Source organism: Carassius gibelio, chromosome A21 (genome assembly GCF_023724105.1).
Source record: "Carassius gibelio isolate Cgi1373 ecotype wild population from Czech Republic chromosome A21, carGib1.2-hapl.c, whole genome shotgun sequence".
In the NCBI taxonomy this organism is placed as follows: Eukaryota; Metazoa; Chordata; class Actinopteri; order Cypriniformes; family Cyprinidae; genus Carassius; species Carassius gibelio.
Window position 1 is genome coordinate 16,774,036 of NC_068391.1, and position 18,231 is coordinate 16,792,266.

General features: G+C 35.5%; 2 protein-coding genes across 4 annotated transcripts; one reads left to right on the forward strand and one right to left on the reverse strand.

The window, feature by feature from the left end:
- Positions 1-1,187: 1,187 nt before the first annotated feature.
- On the reverse strand, positions 1,188-7,207 carry LOC127941446 (claudin-14). Of its 3 annotated transcripts, none has more exons than XM_052536487.1 (3): positions 7,124-7,207; positions 3,380-3,511; positions 1,188-2,492 (listed from the first exon to the last, which is right to left on the reverse strand). In XM_052536487.1, exon 3 carries the CDS (start codon positions 2,482-2,484, stop codon positions 1,684-1,686), a length of 801 nt encoding a protein of 266 aa, XP_052392447.1. In that variant the 5' UTR covers positions 2,485-2,492; positions 3,380-3,511; positions 7,124-7,207; the 3' UTR covers positions 1,188-1,683. The 3 variants fall into 3 exon arrangements, with proteins under 3 accessions (XP_052392447.1, XP_052392445.1, XP_052392446.1); XM_052536485.1 differs by having other exon boundaries at positions 1,188-2,538; XM_052536486.1 differs by lacking the exon at positions 7,124-7,207 and adding an exon at positions 6,591-6,675 and having other exon boundaries at positions 1,188-2,538.
- Positions 7,208-14,774: 7,567 nt separating this feature from the next.
- Positions 14,775-17,259, forward strand: LOC127941553 (protein ripply1-like). Its single transcript, XM_052536715.1, has 4 exons — positions 14,775-15,534; positions 15,638-15,716; positions 16,351-16,424; positions 16,600-17,259. Exons 1-4 carry the CDS (start codon positions 15,467-15,469, stop codon positions 16,799-16,801), a joined length of 423 nt encoding a protein of 140 aa, XP_052392675.1. The 5' UTR covers positions 14,775-15,466; the 3' UTR covers positions 16,802-17,259.
- The last annotated feature ends 972 nt before the right edge of the window (positions 17,260-18,231 follow it).

Consider the following 18,231-nt stretch of genomic DNA (forward strand, 5'->3'; position numbering starts at 1 on the left):
CTTGTGCGCCATGAATTGAACAAGCAAACTATTTAATTACAATAGTTATTCTAAAGGACATTCCAGGATGATTCAATCACCAGTATCAGCACTGCATGACTGTACACTAGCTCTGCTGTTTGCATGTGTAGAAGCTTTTCCTCTGCTTTTCTGAAATATATACAAGGTTTTGCTCAGTCAGTGACCCTTACGTGTACAGGGCTCACCAAAAGAGGCAATTACATTTCAGTGCGATGTTTGCTACTTTTCCTTTCCCACATAGTTACACATTAAAATGAAGTTAAAATCAATGAAGTCGAGTTTTCAACAGGAGTGATTCAAGTGCCTGCACTGTAAATCATTTGTTTAAATGATAACGTAACCTCAACGTGAACAAGTTACACACAGCATAGTGTTTTGAATGTGTGGTTGCCAGCACAGAATGTGTCTATGAGGACACTTTAGGGTTCTTCGTATAACAAAAAGGACTCATTTGCAGTGTGGCCTTTTCCGTGTCTTTCATTTGAAAAACAAATAATTGAGTCGAAGCAGCAGAGGGCGCTGTCCGCCATTCAATAATGAGCTCAGCCCACCCTGTAGATATGCACATTTACATGACACTCATTAAAAAAGCACTATGTTATTTTCTTTATTCTCAATAAAACAGGATGGTTTTCCTTCACACTTTTAATTAAAACTGATTTACTTTAAATTATTTTCTGTCAGGGTTTTATATACTTTAAATGCCACAGAAAAGTTTGAACTTTTTTTTCTAATGAAGATCATGTTTATAATGAAAAAGAAAATGTGTTATATAATTTATTTTGGATCAAAAAAATATACAGTATTACTGTTTTTGCTCACTATTGTAATGGGCTCTTTAGGTACTGTATTAATTTATTAAGTTGGCTCAAATTTACAGTGTTTTTCTCTTTCACTCACAGCCCCCCGGCGGGTGCCACGAAACAAGTTTAAAAACGGCAAAGTATACCAGCAGTCTCAGTCCTCTTATTCAAAACACATCCGTCTACATTTCTACTATTAAATATACAGATGCTTGGATAATTACCCAAATTATCACATATTTGTGATGGTGCTTTTGAAGGAGGAAGAGGAGAAGTGTAGTGATTTACCTATTGAGAGATGTTTAGTGTGCCTGCTGATTAGAACAAAATAGCAGAGCTTTATGTAAGGAGTGTGGGGCCAAAGACAAACAACCCAGAACTTTATTAAGAAAATGAATATGATCATTTAGTGCTCAAATTGAGTATATTTAAATTTGATGACAAAGTAAAAATGACTAATTAACAAATTATTCATTAAAATGCACAATAACATTGCAAAATACTACATATGAATACAAAAACAGTACATATTTTTTAAGTGCACTTAATAAAGTTAACTGACCCAGTGCTTAAAAGTCAATGTCAAATATTAGCTTTGCATATTTACAGATCCATCTCATTGTTTATTTGGAATTTTGAAACCTTTAAAAAAGAACAGCAATGTTTGTCAAGAAGAGAAGCCAAAAGTAAAATCAAAATATTGTATGCAATCAAACCATCTGCTCTTTCTCTGGCGTGTGTCTGTTCTTCTTGTGCCTTAATCCAACATTCTGCCTATTATAAGAGTCTTTTGAGAGTCCAAGCATTAATCACTTCAGTGCTTTTAGGAAAAATGGTGCAAAACGATTAGCACAAATCCTCAAACGTAGCCTGTGACATCATACCCGGCTGCTGTGTTCTGCCGAGCTGATTTCCTGGAATCCTGAGCTGGTGCAGTGGAGTGGGTACTAGTGCTTGTACGGCTGTTAAGGGTCTGGTTCTTGTTGGCAAGGTTGGGGTTTGTGGCTGGATGGTAGGGCATTGAATGGGACGGTCCACGTGGTCCAGTGCGGTCAGGGTAGGGGTAATGGCGTCTGGTTCCCCTGCTGCCATCCAAATCGTCACAACAGGATGCACTCAACAGCCCTCCACCTAGGATGGACAAAAGCGAAGAAGCCAAGCCCACGTATAGGCAGTCACCTATCTCAAACTTTAGACTGGCTGGCATGTTCTGCATGTAGAAGGTCTGCACCAACTCATGGGTCTTCCAAGACACAGGGATCAATGACAGGAGCCCTGCCAGGAGGAAGAGAGAACCACCTATCCCAGCCACCTTGCTCTTGACTGAAGAGCCATCCATGCAGATGGTGCACTGCATACCAACGGTGGACACCGCACAGGCCATGACAGAAAAGATGGAGGAGATGACCATCATGGCCCTGGCTGCTTGTAGATCAGTGGTGAGCCCCAGAAGGGTGTTGTAGGTCTCACACTGGAAGGCTCCGGTGCTCTGGTAGACACACTCCATCCACAGACCTTTCATGCTGACTACCGCCGTCACGATGTTGGAGCCAATGTGTGCGGACGTTGCCCAATAGGGCAGAAGAGTGGCTACCAGGGTCCCCAGCATGCCAAAGAGGCCAAAGAAGAACCCCATCAACTCCAGTGCTGCTACCACCATCTCACCCACTGGTTGAACGTTTTTCAGAAAGAAAAGAAAACTTACGCTTGATTACTGTAAAGGAAAATAATACACACTTTAGCCCAATATATCTATTAATCTCAACTGAAAAAGTGTGCTTAGTTAATTGTAATGTGCACTTGTAGTGTATTTCAAATATTATATATTTTTTAAAAACTGTACTTTCTAGGTACACTGTAAAGTTGACCGAAAAAAAAAAAAAAAAAAAATTGGAGAAACCTGTTGCCTTAAAATTATTAAGTAAATAATACATTTTAAAAATAATTTACGTGAATTGTCAACAGGTTTTTAAGTTAAGTGAACATTTTACAGTGTAATATATATTACTGAAATCAAATGTTACTTTAAGACTTTCATATTTCTTTACACACTATACACTTCTATAAAGTGCAGTTTGTAATCATGTCAACTTCAAAGTTTTACTTCAAAGTACATTTTTTTAATTTTTAATTGTGCTTTAAAGAATGTGTTAACCGATACGCTTGTACAGTCCTTGATTATAATTTTAAATGTATTGTGTTATGTGATATTACATTTACAGTTAACACATTTTTAATGCATTAACATTTTAATATATTTTAAATGCATAACACAAGTTTTAATAGAAATTACAATTCAGTCCATTTTAGTTTACACTAATCTCTTGTAAGGACATTCTGAAGTATATTTCAAAGACTAATAACAGAATAATAAAATTACATAGAAAAATATACTTTAGTCCTACTTATGTCAAAAAGAATTCTAATTTAAATAAATTAAACAAACCACATTACATTCAATTCACACTTAAAGTATACTATTTTCATAAAAACACTCATTTTTAAAAGTATACTAAAGTATAAATCTTTTTCACAAAAGGTGCAAGTGTACTTACACTACATATGCTAATGAGGGAGATGTTTCCAGTAGTTCTTGTGTTCCCACAGTCCTTCTATTTGTGCTACTACCATCTCTGTTGCTCTGTCGATATTAGGAGCTGCCCCTGTCCATGTACACACAGGCACCTCTAGAAAAGAGAAGTTAAAGATTTACTTCCTACTCACCCCAAAACTGACCTTTTCTTAGTTCATCCCAAAAACAAGGCCACTGTGGGAAAGAGCAGCATCAATCACAGCAAGTAAGTAAGTGTTATGTATATATTTATTTAATTTGTTTTCCCAGGAGTGTAAAAATTACCCAAATGTTATTAGATGTTTTGTGATTTGTAAAATTTCAATGTTAAATGACATTTTCATTAGATATAGATTCCTTTTGCCATTAATTGTAATAATAATTCAGTGAGATTTTTGTATGCACAAGGAGTCTGTTTTGTGAACAGCCAGTGCTCCACACAGAGATCTGATCTCACTACAATCAAGTCTGTCTGTGATTACTTAAAGAAACAGAAGAAATTCAGACAGACTAAATCTAGAATAACTGTTACAACGTCTCCAAGATGCTTAAAGAAACCTACCTGAAAACAATGTGCAAGTGCACATAGGACAAAAGCTTTAAAAAAAAAAGGTTGGTCGCACCATATGTTTAATGGATTTAGTTAATTGAAGTTAATTGCTTAACATTAAACATTATTTTTGAAAGCACCCTCACTTAACAGCATTTTTACACAAGTGCCAAAAACCCTTCACAGTACTGTAGCTTTGCAGGAAGGTTTCTAGAAATGTCTTGGACCGATATAAAGTTGATTCGATGTTTGACGTTGAAATCTTCAATAGTTCTTAGACGATTTAACATAATAACAAGAAACATACTATGTTTTAACTGTTTTCAAATGTAGAAAAGGACAAGCAATGTGTTTTATCTGATTTAATCTACTTTAAGGTATTTTAACCATATAGACCTTATAATGTAAAAGTGCAGGACAGGGACCGTCTGCAAATTGCAAAACCAAGAGCAAAAAGCACAATTATTCCATCAAAACCCTTTACTTGTGAAATGTATAAAAAATTAATCTCAGATCTTAGGTGTGTGTCTTATTACAGGTTCATAAAATAACATTTAGATGTTGGTTTTATTACAACACATCAAAGGTTTTTGAAATGGAATGATTGAAAAAAAGCTTGCAAAGTATTACAAATATTGTGCCGTTTACCGCCCCCTAGAGGAATATATTGCACTTGTCTTGACCAAGTTTGACATTCAGAAGTTTACATTTTTTTATTTAGAATGCACACAGTTGAATATTTAAACTTCAAAGCATGTTACTTGTCCAAATAACAATATTTACAGCCTTCTTTTACTATCATATACAAATCAGGATGCACTGTGGGTGTGTCTTGCTTCTGATTCCTAAATGAACAGATAAACTCTCCAGGTCTCACAAAATCTTTGGGTAAATTGGACTAATGTAATTTTTTTGTCTTCTGTGAAACTTCTGAAGCTTTTGACATAATTTAGCTATAGTTTTGTCTTGTCAAAACAACTGCAGTATCTTCCTCTAGGGGCAGTAATACTGGAGACTCTGAGGAAGGCTTTGCAATCGATTTTTGAATGTAAACTAAATTATGTATTGGTTCCTATAGTATGTGTTCTATTATAGTTCTGTGGCTTAAACCTCAGTCAAAATGTTTGTCTAATCTCTAACAAGACACACCCATTGAAGTTGTGTAATAAAACTTTGTGTTATAAATTAATTTATAAAAAATTAGTTTTTCAAACTTCTCAAAACAACTACAAAACAACCATCTTTGCCAGCTTTGTCTTAACTGTTGAATTTCAATACCATGTTTTCTATTCTAGTTCTGTGATTAAAACAAATATAAAAATGTTTGTATAAAACCAGTAACAAAGACACACACCATAAGGTTGATACATAATTTATTTTAAATGAATTTATTTATTGGTTTAAAATTCAATAGCGTGTACCTTTTTTTCTGGTTTCGTACTAACATAAAAACAACAAACATTAAAATGAATCAGCCTACTGCATAACCAATGGATTATGGAATGATAATGATTTTTATTAGTTTTACTGTTTATTAATATATTTATTAATATTAATAATATAATTATAACCACTATCACATAATGTTTACAATATTTCTTATTTAAATTTAAGTGAGCTTTATAAGTGTTTGTCTTTTTATATTTCAAAGACTTTGGTGCAATAATTGCTCTTGTTTTGGTAACTGTACAAAACATTCTGATGGGAAACAATTAAAGCTGCGGTAGGGAACTTTTGACGCTCTAGCGGTTAATAAACAGAACTGCTTGCGTCTTGCGGAAGAACATCGTAGCCGGAACTACTTCTCTCTGTTTATGTCTATGAAGAATCACAAAGGTACTGGGTTACTCCGCCGCGGTATCCCCGAAGCAATCTAAAATAGTCCGAATATAAACACTTATTATAGGTGCACCCTAGTGATTCAGGACTTATTTTTTACCTTGAGCGATGGAGTTTCTGCAAATGGCAATAGGACCACTGGGAGGAGCCAGAGGAGCTTGATTTTTTTCACAGATTATCTGTCTCATATTCTACTGTCAGGACATAATGACAGGTTTACATTTTTTTTACAAAAGTTCCCTACAGCACCTTTAACTTCGTTATCGTTTTATCCTTTCACAAGTACTTTGCAGACGGTCCCTAACTGGACTAAGCGCTAGCTCACCGCTGCTAGATATTTTATGCGTTGCAACATATCGTCGAGGATTAAAACAAATAAACTGCGATGTGTGTTCAGTTCTACGTGCTAAAGCTTTTAAAATAAGCCATTTTTATACAATTATACTCATCCACTAAGTATTTATTGACGTTTTTCGCAGAATATCTGTCTAATATCAATCGTCAAACATCGAACCAACTTTAAATCGTTGTGTCAGTTCTTCTGGATTTAGTCTGTCTCAGTTTTTTGCATGTACACTGCAAAAGCCCGAGTAATATACATTTTAAAAGCACAAATAACATATAATAACAAATAACAACAAAAATAACAACAAAAAAGGAAAGAGAGATTTCAATTATTTTTTTGACCATGAAACTAAAAATGTCCCCGGTTTTCAGTTCAGAAATCGATCACATTAACTGCTAGTAGGATATTGTTTATACAGCAATTTAATAAACGAAGTTGATATTGAGTAGGCTAACTTACATTTTAGACACAATATTGACACATACGTTGTCTGTTTCTTTTTCCACCAACGAAAATATTTCCAGAATAAGCCACAGGAGAATCAACACGGTACAACACGCTAGCGATGTTGATCGATTCATTAAATGAATCGTTTGATTCTAAATGATTCAATGACTCGATCATTATGGCCTCATTCCGACGAGCAGAGCCGTTGAAAAATAGGTGTTTTTCAACGGCTCTGCTGGCAACCAATTAAATTTATGACCTGAAGAAGCCTAACTGTTACATAAACAACACTAGTATTTAATTGAACAAAAAAGGATTAAAGCACAAACATACTTTTAAAGAGAAACAGTCCACAGAAAATTTGAAAGTATGAAAATAAATTTTTAAACAAATGAAAACAGCAGTGTATTAAAGTAATTTATTAAAAGGGTGAGTCAAACTATTAGGCTACAATCCTGTCATAGACCAACTATTTGCAACAATCAAATACACACTGATACACTGAACGTGCAATGTAACATCAAACATACTTAAACGTAGCCTACCTGGTTAGTTATTTCATCAAGTCAACAAAAAGTGTATCTCTGCAGAAACAGTGAACAGTGCAAGTGTGTGTGTGCAGATACAGTTTGAGCCGCTTTCAGCTGAACCCTTGACTCAATCTTAGTTTAATCACCTCACTGTAATGAGATTATACAAATAATCCAGCCTCTTACTGGAAGGGGCAACCACGAACCAGCAAAAAACAATAGATACATGTGACAGGCCATGTTTGCCCACTTGTGCCGCCAAAATTACCCTGCACATTATAACTTAGTGGCTTTTATTTATAATGTTTTCAGGTTGTACTGAACTGCACTGAAGGTCAAATAAACTATATATTGATATGGTTATAGTTTATCTGCACTGGTCACATCTCTCAGGTCAGGGGCAAGATGTGTAGGTGCTGTAGTGGGAACGGCGTGTTTGGAGGATGATGTGTCAGTACAGAGAGACAGCGGAGGAGCAGAAAGGGTGGAGGAGTGTGTCTACAGAGGTGCCATCCACACACACCTTAGCAAATGAGCTCAGAGGTGTGGAGATACACACAATGCAGGATAGTCTGAGTCCGAATGTTTATTCCCAAATCAACACAAATGAACTTTGACTCATACGACCTGAAGCTAGCGGTAAACACACTGAAATAATGAGTTCTCTATCTCTCTGACCTCAAATACTGGCCAAAAATCTTTCATGGGTAGCAGAAAAATTGTAGAAACAAAAGGGTGCTGGAATCTGAGATCAGCGTCCAGGTCAAGAGTGTGTAGGTGCTGATGTGGGAATGGCTGCCCTGGCTCCGTGTCTTGACCTGGGCATGTGTGTCGGAGCAGAAAGTGAGCAGAATGGTGGTGATCTGTGGTGCGAGGGCTGGTGTCACCTCAACACCTCCTCAGATAAGATGAGAGGTGTGAGAAGTGCATGAGTGAACAGGGTCACTAGACGGTCGTTGCTTAAAGCAATGTAGATCTGTTAACCATTTACACTGATATACATCATAAATATGAATAAAATCTTGATATCACACTTAAGCTTCAAAGATCAGTAAGTTTATCTTGCTCTTCACCATATATTCCATATGGCAAATAATATATGTGACCCCGGAACACAAAACCAGTCTTAAGTCGCTGGGGTATATTTGTAGTAATAGCCAAAAAAACATTGTATTGGTCAAAATTATAGATTTTTCTTATATGTCAAAAATCATTAGCATATTAAAGATCATGTTCCATGAAGATATTTTGTAAATTTCCTACAGTAAATATATAAAAACGTCATTTTTAATTAGTGATAATCATTGCTAAGACTGGACAATTTCAAAGGCAATTTTCTCAGTATTTAGATTTTTTGCACCCTCAAATTCCAGATTTTCTAATAGTTGTATCTCGGCCAAATACTGTCCGATCCTAATAAACCATACATCAGTGGAAAGCTTATTTATTCAGCTTTGTATAAATGTATAAATCTCAATTTCGAAAAATTGACACTTAAGGCTGGTTTTGTGGTCCATGGTCACATGATAAATATTTGTTGCAAACAGTGACACTCAACAAAATATATTTTTGAAATAGAAATATATATTTAATTTTAACCTTCATTAACCCAAATATATTTTGAAATTTATTTAAAAAAATGTGTCTTGGTAAATGTATTCTACATTTAGGCTAAATACAAACGGAAAGTGGAGGGCCTCCTATTAGGGATCAAAAGTAGATTTAGAATTATTTCATAATTTTTAATATTTTTTTGCAATTTAGCATTTTTAGAGCATGTTGAATGATGTTCCCTGCTGAAGTTTGTTCAAATGTGTTATATGTTCACACGTCATAGACAAAAAATCTATATTTTCTTCGAATGTGACATGTGAATGCATTTTCTTGGACTAAAATTTTTTTTTTTAAATGCTTTTCAAATATATACTTATACATTTAAATATATATTTTCAAATAAAATATGAAAAAATTGACAAAAATATATTGGTAGAAAATGTATTTATGTAAATATATATTGAATATATTTTAGCAATAAAAAAAAGAATATATGCTGTATCTTTCTCCGTTATTGGGAATTTCTTAGCCAAGGAAGAACCATCAATTGATTCAAATCTATTAGCATTTTTCACATTGTGTTTCAGTGCTTCAACTATATGTTGAGCAATTTATTAATAATATTAAATCTTTTTAAATAATGTTTCCAAAAGAGGGCTTTTGTAGAAGAACCTTTTTTTGCTCCCCCATAGAACCTTATAATGCTAGCATATTGACTGTTTATTTGTATTTATAAAGCACATATTAATGCCTTGTTCTGCATGACCATATTCTCCCTAAAACTACCTTACTAACGATTGATAAACAGTTAATTAGAAGTTTACTGAAGCAAAAGTCATAGTTATTCGTGAGAACTGGTCCCCAATTTTATTTATAATTCTAAAAAAGCAGGGTCATTGTATATTTGTGTGTAGGTGCTGATGTGGGAACGGTGATGCAGGTCCTGCTACATAAACTCTGTGTGTAACTGGGTGCCAGTAGAGAGAGTTGAGCAGCAGAGAGGGTGAGAGAAGTGTGCTGGTGTGGTGTGAGGACTGGTGTCATCCACACACCGCTTCAGATGAGAGCAAGAGGTGTGATGCTTGTGTAGACGTGAGAATGACTGGGTCACTGGAATGAACAGCGCTGGACACATGACCCTGAGCAGAGGTCAGCCGTATGATGGAAGACCATAAACAACCCTTTTTTCAATGACTACCTGTCACGATAATAATGTGATTGACCTTTGTCAGGGTCGCACTAGGTTTAGATTTTAACAGGAATAAAAAGGCTGTGAATAAGTACAGTTTATTCAATGTATTTGTACTGTCGTTTATCAACATGTTTATCAATTGTTTAGCTGAGAAAACATCTTTCCAAAGAAACATTAAGCTTTCAACTTTCAATTAAAAAAAAAACACCATGAAGAAGTTTTTAAAGTTTCGTTTTTAAAAATATGTGATCTACTGAAAAAAAAAAAGTAATTCAAATAAAATAAAATATTAGGTTGAATTAGTGTTCATATGGTTCAGATGGATCCTAAAAACAGGATCTTTTTGAGCAGAAGGACTGCCCCCTATTGGAGATTTTTCTAATTTCATTAACTTCATTCACTACATTCTTTCATTCATCTTCAGGGCTCTGTCATTCTACTGTTAAATGAATGATGACTGTGCATCAGCAAGGTTCAGATTTGACAAGTGAGAAGGTTGGTGCTGATGTGGGAACCCTGATGCTGGTCCTGGAACACAGAGAGGGTGAGAGAAGTGTGCTGGTGTGGTGTGAGGACTGGTGTCATCCACACACCGCTTCAGATGAGAGCAGAGGTGTGACGCTTGTGTAGACGTGAGAATGACTGGGTCACTGGAAAAAACAGCGCTGGACACATGACCCTGAGCAGAGGTCAGCTGTACCAAAAGATATTTAATAACATCCTTCTGCCAGTGCTATAGGTTTGCTTTGAGTTTTCTAAAGAATTTGTGATGTTACATTAGATTTGTCTATTTATTTTTGTATTTATGTAGATTTTTTATTATGTTATGTTAAACAGACCCATTAAAATTTCTTTACAAAATTAAATTAATTTTATTTTATTTACAGTCTGAATTGCACTTTTTCACCTCACTAGTCAGGGGACTTGCATCGGTAGATAAGGAAACAGCAGTAGTTTAGTTCATTTGTTGGGGTCAAGAGTCATAAGACTATTTAACTTATAGCCAACTAAACTGATCTAAAATGTTTATAGTTGTATTAAAAATGCAATTTTAGAGTGATAAAATGCTTCAATTGACAATGCATCTAAAGAATCTTCTGTAATAATAATTCTATTACCTCTTGACTGGTTTACTGGTTTAGAATGGTTTACAGTCATTACCTCTTAGCCCCTTTCAAACTGCCATTCCGGTAAATACAGGGGTAAAGTGTTCCGGCAATTGTTCCGGGGTTGCTAGATTTTGCACTTTCACACTGCCAGTGATTACCCGCGATATGTGCATGCTTTCACACACAACACGTAAAGATCCAGTAACGACACGTGACATCTTGGCGAGTCGAAAATGTTAGGCACGTTATACTTCCACTGAAGCAAGCAAATGATCTCAGCGTCAGCGCGAAAGTGAGGAACAAACTGATCTCTGCTTCATTACAGTTTGCACATATTTTTTCGTCGCGAACGTTGATCTTCCTTCAAAACAGCCGGTAATCACTTCGACATGGCATTAGATCTGGCTTTTGTTCACACAGCGCTCGTCCCGGGGTTGAATCTGGCAATGTTACAAGGTCCTCGACCCGGGTTCAATTTGGGAAATCAATCCCGGGACGTGGTTGCTTTCACACAGAAGGCGACCCGGCAATGTTCCGGCAATATGACGGGTCCGACGTGCAGTGTGAAAGGGGCTCTTGAGGAATATTCCCCCTTTAGAGGGCTGTTTTCTGTAGCTTTAAGAAAAGCAATCAACACAGATTGCTCAAGCGCTGTAATTCAGTAGTTTAAGGCAAAGAGAGTTGCTCCCTTGAAACACTGAAGTAATACTGCACCAGTCAAGTAAAAAGCAAATGAAATATTTAAAAAGAAGGCATTACTAGATTTATCGAATTTTGTAGAAGTCTTTTTGTTTTACAATGTTTTTTACAATGATTTAAAGTGCATACAAAATATATGAAATTTATTTGCTTGCAGTTGAATATTAATTAATTTCATATTTAACATTTTGAAAATATTTTAAGAGGCATTGCAACAGCAGTGTTTTATTTTTAAGTAAATCTGAGATGTGAGAAATCAGTTAACTTTTAAGCCATGGAATTTCCTCTGAAATGATCCATTACGTGTATTTTGGAATTCACCGGTGCTGTGATCTAAATGATTAAGTCAATCTTGGCTTGAGGGAAAGGTTATGTGCTGGCCACTGCATTATTTAAATATTTTTAAAATATATAACTTAATCAAACCAACAAATCAATCAGAACATTAAAATAAATACTTTTTAACCCAGTCTGTTAGCAAGACATTAAGTTTAAAATAAATGATGTGTTAGTCACATATAAGTTCATATATTTTATTTTAGACAAAATAAATGTATTTGACTCTGCAGTATTTAATTACAAGAGCAAGACAAAATAAATCACACATTGAATTCTTGTGGAGAACAGATATATAATGTACTCTAACTAATCCATTTCTTGTTATTTTAAATTAAAGATTGGTGTTGACTTGCTTATAAAATAACACATTGGTTAGGCTCGAGGAGCAGCAGGCTGGTGATTACTGCATTCCTGACCATGGGGGAGAAGATTTTTTAAGAGCCCTTAGTGGCAGGGGGTTTCCAAGGCTCTGAGATCAGCAAATGTTAAAACAGACTGGGACTAGACAGACACCCATAAGCCAGAACACTCCCAAATGAACAGAATAAACAACATACCTCTTATTGCCACCCTCACAGTCTGCTATTCTACCATTTTGTATTTCTATCTGTTTCCATCCAACTATCTATCTATGCTTTGATCCTTTAAATTACTTTAACTGTTATAATCTGTGACAGGGTGGATTGGTGTAATGTGGGACACTGACTAATGTGGGACAACTAAGCTGCATTCTCTTTATCTCTTCTTTTACAGGTGAACATGATTGGTGTGTCAAGTTATTGAAATCGCTTGACTTTCTGTATATTATGTCCGAAATGTGGCCAATAAAATCAACAAACAGGAAGTACCTCTTGTTAAATTCACTGCAATGACAGGTTTTACACTAAATTAATGTTAAGGTTATAATTATTTTATAAATAAAACAATGCTCTAAACTGCTATCAAATTTAGTTGTTGTCCCACTTTAGAAAAGGATGTTGGACAGCATGTTTTGACTAATGTGGGACAGTCAAATATACAATGTTACTCAGTTGATAAAATGTGCATTAAGAAGGTTTAATGCCATACATGTAATTTTATCAATTTTAGGGCTTATAATGCAGTAATATTATTTGTTTTAAGATCCAGGTTTACAATTTAGCAACTAGACGACAATGGGGTCCTGAACCATGACGAGTCCAAGACTGATTGCTTATTTCTATTATGTTTTTACCATTATATTTGATTAACACAAGCTTTTGAAAAAACAAACAAAATGAAAATTAGTATTAGAAGTTTATTGAAGTTTGATAACAGTTTTAAAGGCATTCCATGTTGCAAATTATACATCTTTACAAAAAATGTTTATTAAATCATTTTACTATCTTTATTAAGTTCAATTTTACATTTTTGACTTCATTACATGGTTATTATTATTGTTGTAAATAATAAAATAATACATTATTTAAAATAATAAAAGATTTATGTTATAAAATTGTATTTAACATTCCATAAATTAACATATAGGTTACTTATTTTTTTAAGACTTATAAAGACAACAAACACAGTGTATGCCTACTAAATTAATTAAGCAAACATGCACATTTAACCAGGAGTGTTAAATCTGAAGTTTACTTCGCAAAAAAAAAAAATTATATAGTGTCCCAGATTTGAGCATGAGCTGTCCCAAATTAGAAAATCCACAAATTCTTAAACGATTTGGCACAAGAAGCACTATATTTGTTATTTGTTATTATTAAAAAATTTATTCTGATTTAGATAGGGAACATCTTATGGATTTTATAATGATATAACATTTTGATGTATCATTTTGGCTTAATATGGAAATATGATGCACAAAATGGCTAAAGGTGTCCCACATTACCCCTTATCCATTAGATTCAGAGTAATTTTACGTAGCCTATCTATCTACAATTGGCATATCATCATGACTTTGAGGAAATTAACTTTATACCATCTATTTGCAAGACTACGTTTGCCCGTCACATCGTTTACTAATTAGATTAGTAAAGTGAATGAAAACACTGTCGTTAATTGATTCATTGCATTAGTTGTTATCTCAACTGTATGTTTAAGGAATTGCTCATCGCTGTCTTGAGTTGTCCATTTGTGCCTTTTGCCTGACGCGGGTCAGTTTGCTGGCCCTATAGGAGGTCGGAGTGACGCAGTCTCGCGAATTTGCTCCTCCAAATGGAGCGACGAAGTCCATCAACTCCCCATTAGGACCTAATTAAACTCGCTTAGTGCGATATTTTGCACCCTTCTTAACGGGCTAAATGTGAACGCGTGCGTTTAGACAAACAGCGCGAGACGCGCACGAACTGACCGCGGATCGACTTTAGTTGTAAAGCTTTTGGTGAAGTTAAGAGCTGAGTTAAGGGCTGTTTTCGGATCAGTTTTTAAAGGCAACAATGAAGTAGCCTAGACAGCAGAGAAGGGTCATTAGAAAATCAAAATAAGGGGTAGGCCTATAGGAATGAAAGAAATGAAAAAAGAAAAGGTATTTTAAGATAAAGATTTTAGGTAAATAATGACTTTAAATGTTAACGATCCTGTTTATGCAATCTCAAACTAAGTAAAAAACAATATAGCCAAGGCCATAGGTCTGAGTTTCCAAAGTTAGCCATGGTGTTGTTTATTATAAAACAGATATAAAATGTAGAGAACATTTCTACAATGTTTTTTTTTTTTTTTTTTTTTTTTTTTTTTTTTTTTTGCATAGTCTGTTTTACAAAACCAAAATAGTAACGTGTAATAACCTAAATAAGCGGGTAAAAGTAGGCGAATAGACTTCAGTAATAATATGACATTAGTAGGCAAGTGTTTTTATTGATTAGTTTTATTTAGATAATTTTGTAATTTTAAAAGAACTTGAAAATCTAAAAAGCAAAACAAAGGGGAAAAATAGATACAGCGAATTAATAACAAACGTCGCAAGGATACGGCACGCCTTTTTGGTGTTACGAAGGCATGCATGGATTGATCACAACTGCGCACGTAGTCCTAATCGATGTAGCCTCGAAATCTTATAACTAACTAATCTTTATTATATATGACCCCACTCCTGTGTAGCCCCCCGTCGCCTTTCTCGCAGATGGTGTGTAAGTTTGCCCCTCCGTGTTGTTGCAATAACCTCACGGTACCAGATTTCTCACCCTCACGCTGGGGCGCACTGTTTATACAACTGGAGCAGTCTTTACACCAAAATGTCCTTAGCAGTCACTATCCCCATCATTTGGCAAACAGCACTAAACCCCCTCTTGAAACAACCTCAGATCATTTGGCATCGGCACCATCGTCCAGCCCCGCCCCTGCAGCTCCAGCCCAGCTCCATATAAACCCCGAGGCCGACTCCCCTTCATTCATTCACTTCCCTCCGGAGGATAACGACTCATCCTGGCGTCCATAGTGCGGAGATCTTCCAAAAAAGTACTATTTGGGACTAACGCCCTGCAAAAAAGAGAGATGAATTCTGTGTTTGTTACAGCTCCTCTTTCCAATACAATGAACACCGACATCCAGCAGTCCATCAGGTGAGCATTATTTGCTTTATTCAATTCTATTCTATTCTATTCTATATATAGAGGATGCCTGTTAGATTTTACATCTAAAATATTCCTGTCATTCGATCCACAGCCCAGCTTCCCTGTGGAGACCGTGGCTCGTGACCAGAAAGGATGCACAAACTGAATGCCGGAGAACCAAGCTCGCTTGTGTAAGTTTTTCAACCACTGCAATCTTAATATTTCAATATAACTTGCATCTATAGGAATGTTATCAAGCTCAGAAAACACATGGTACCATGATGAACTCAGAGCCAGAGTGCTATTTAGGCTGCGGGTAAACAGCACAGGAAATTTCAGTTTGGTGTGTTTTTTTAAGAGCAGCAGGTAGCTTTAAGGTGACAGACAGGCATGTGGTTAGCATTAAGAAGCAGATTGTGTGAGTGTGGAGGTGTTTCATTGACACCAAGCCCATTCAGTGACGCAAAGACAAACTGAGAGCAGCTCTAGCGCAGAGACACTTTAGCCATATGGCACCACTGTCTGAGTGTGAACACTGAGTCAGTGCCCAGAGACGAGGTGTAGGAGAAAACAGCTCCCAGAGAGCAAGCGATCGCTTGCCAAGATTCAAGCAGACACCTCTAGATTTGGGAAACGGAGTTAGAACCAATTTCCCACAAACACTTTAGCCTGACACCCTCCATGTCACAGCTTTTGCATCCTGCCCAGGGTGTTATACACCCACAAAGCTGGCAGTGATATCACCTCATAAACACTGGACAGGAAGCATTGTTTGAGTTGTGTTTCGTGCATGTGGTCTTACACGTCTTTTCTCAATCTTTCCAGCCTTACTCCAGGCCAGAAGTGCCCGGTAACACTACAACAGATGGCAAAATGCAGTCTTTCCAGCACCCTGTCAGGTCAGTGAGCATTTAATTTAGCTTGAGCAATGGTTTTGTTTTGTCACATGCTTTTATTTTGGCCCCTAAAATCCTAATCTGTTCCAAATAAGGCTTATGTTACATGCTAAAAAAATGCATTTCCGTGCTCTGTTTGCGTAGTTTTTATTAAACATTTTATTTCTTCATGCTTTAGGCTGTATTGGCCCAGATCGAAGTCATACGACTACCTCTTCAGTGATGGCGAGACCCTGCTCAGAAATTTCCCAGTGCAGGCCACCATAAACTTCTACGATGAGTCAGACAGCGAGGAAGAGGAGGACAGCTGTGATGAAGACGATGACAGCGATGCTGAGGAGTGTCTTAAACTTAACAGTCGCTTCACCAGTTACAACTGAATGTTCAACCTCATCCAACTCTGCAGCTGTGACTTTACGAGGAGGAAATGTTCATAAATTTAACATCATCACTGGATAATGCCGCATTGTGCTCTATTAGAGAAGCCGTGCCATCAATAATTCAGTGCATGGACTTAGTGTTTCTTATGAGCATCTAGAGCACAACCAGAGTGGTTTTACTGATTGTTCTATGCAGGAAACTTTAATTACATGAATACAGATTCAGATATGTCTTGCATAAAAGTAATTCCTGTTAAAAACAGTAAAAAAATGCAGTCCCACATTGGGAAATCTCAGGTTTCTTACATTCTTTTGTATATAAAAGTCTATTTGTATTCTATTACCCATCCCTAAATTATGATTTATGTGCATTTTATGTTTATATGTGTATTTATGGCATATTTTTATACTTTTGTACTTTTCATTTGAAGTAAAATCTATATTTAAATGAGTGCAAACCTTGTCTGTTTGGGATTTGTGCTTCTGATAAGTCTCTTTTTTGAACTCACTTGAGTCCTTTGATGTTCTCTAACCCTATCTGTTGACTAGAAGGGCCTCTGCTGTTTGTCCAGGTTTCAAACAAAATAGGATTGATAAAGGACACTGTCTGCAATGACATTGTTCCCCTAAGAATGTGAAATGTTCAAGATTTGACTCTTCTGTTAAAGTCACAGGTCAGCAGAGACCTGTCTTGATGGCTTTGTTACTTCTATGAATAGAAATCGGATGAAAAGCAGTTTCTTAAAGGGGGACATTGAAATGGCTATACCAATGAGTCAGGAAAAATTCCTTTAGGCCATGCAGCCCAACTCAGAATATTTTGGCAATGGAAAGCCAAAACCTACTAAAAGGTGCCTCTAAAATTATTACAATAAAAAGTAAAATAAAATACTTTTAATGTAAAAAGTTAGTGAACAGATATTGAAATACTTGAGAAGATAAATTCAATTTTGACTATAGCATACTTCAAAAATGAGTAGTTATTACAGAAATAATATACTTTAAAATAATATATTTTAAGTATGAACTGAATGTAAATGTTTTCGGTCACTTGATTGCATGTCATTTAACATGAAATTCAATTGTTATATAGTTTAAATGCATATTAACTGCAATTACTTCAACTTAGGAGTGTTTTTTTGACTTACCTATGTATGTCATTTCATAATTACTTCTATTGTCATTGAAATATGGTTAAAGTGTACTAGTGAATGTACTAACAAGCACACTTTTGATATTTTTAACTGTAATGTGTATGTCATATATTTAAATGTATTTGTAACTAATAAAGTTGCAATTTAGTACATTTAAAATATATTAATTTTAACACACTATAGTACAAAGTATGTGTTATAAAACAAAGTACTTTATATGTGTTATATTTCAGTTAACACAAAAATAAGGGTACTTCTTTAAAACATGATAAAAGA

Bases quoted from the DNA above. Each gene is read 5' to 3' on its own strand.
- LOC127941553 (XM_052536715.1), top strand. From the start codon at position 15,467: ATGAATTCTGTGTTTGTTACAGCTCCTCTTTCCAATACAATGAACACC. The intron at 15,535-15,637 runs GTGAGCATTATT...TTCGATCCACAG, and splicing joins GACATCCAGCAGTCCATCAG to CCCAGCTTCCCTGTGGAGAC. The intron at 16,425-16,599 runs GTCAGTGAGCAT...TTCATGCTTTAG, and splicing joins TCTTTCCAGCACCCTGTCAG to GCTGTATTGGCCCAGATCGA.
- LOC127941446 (XM_052536487.1), bottom strand. From the start codon at position 2,484: ATGGTGGTAGCAGCACTGGAGTTGATGGGGTTCTTCTTTGGCCTCTTT.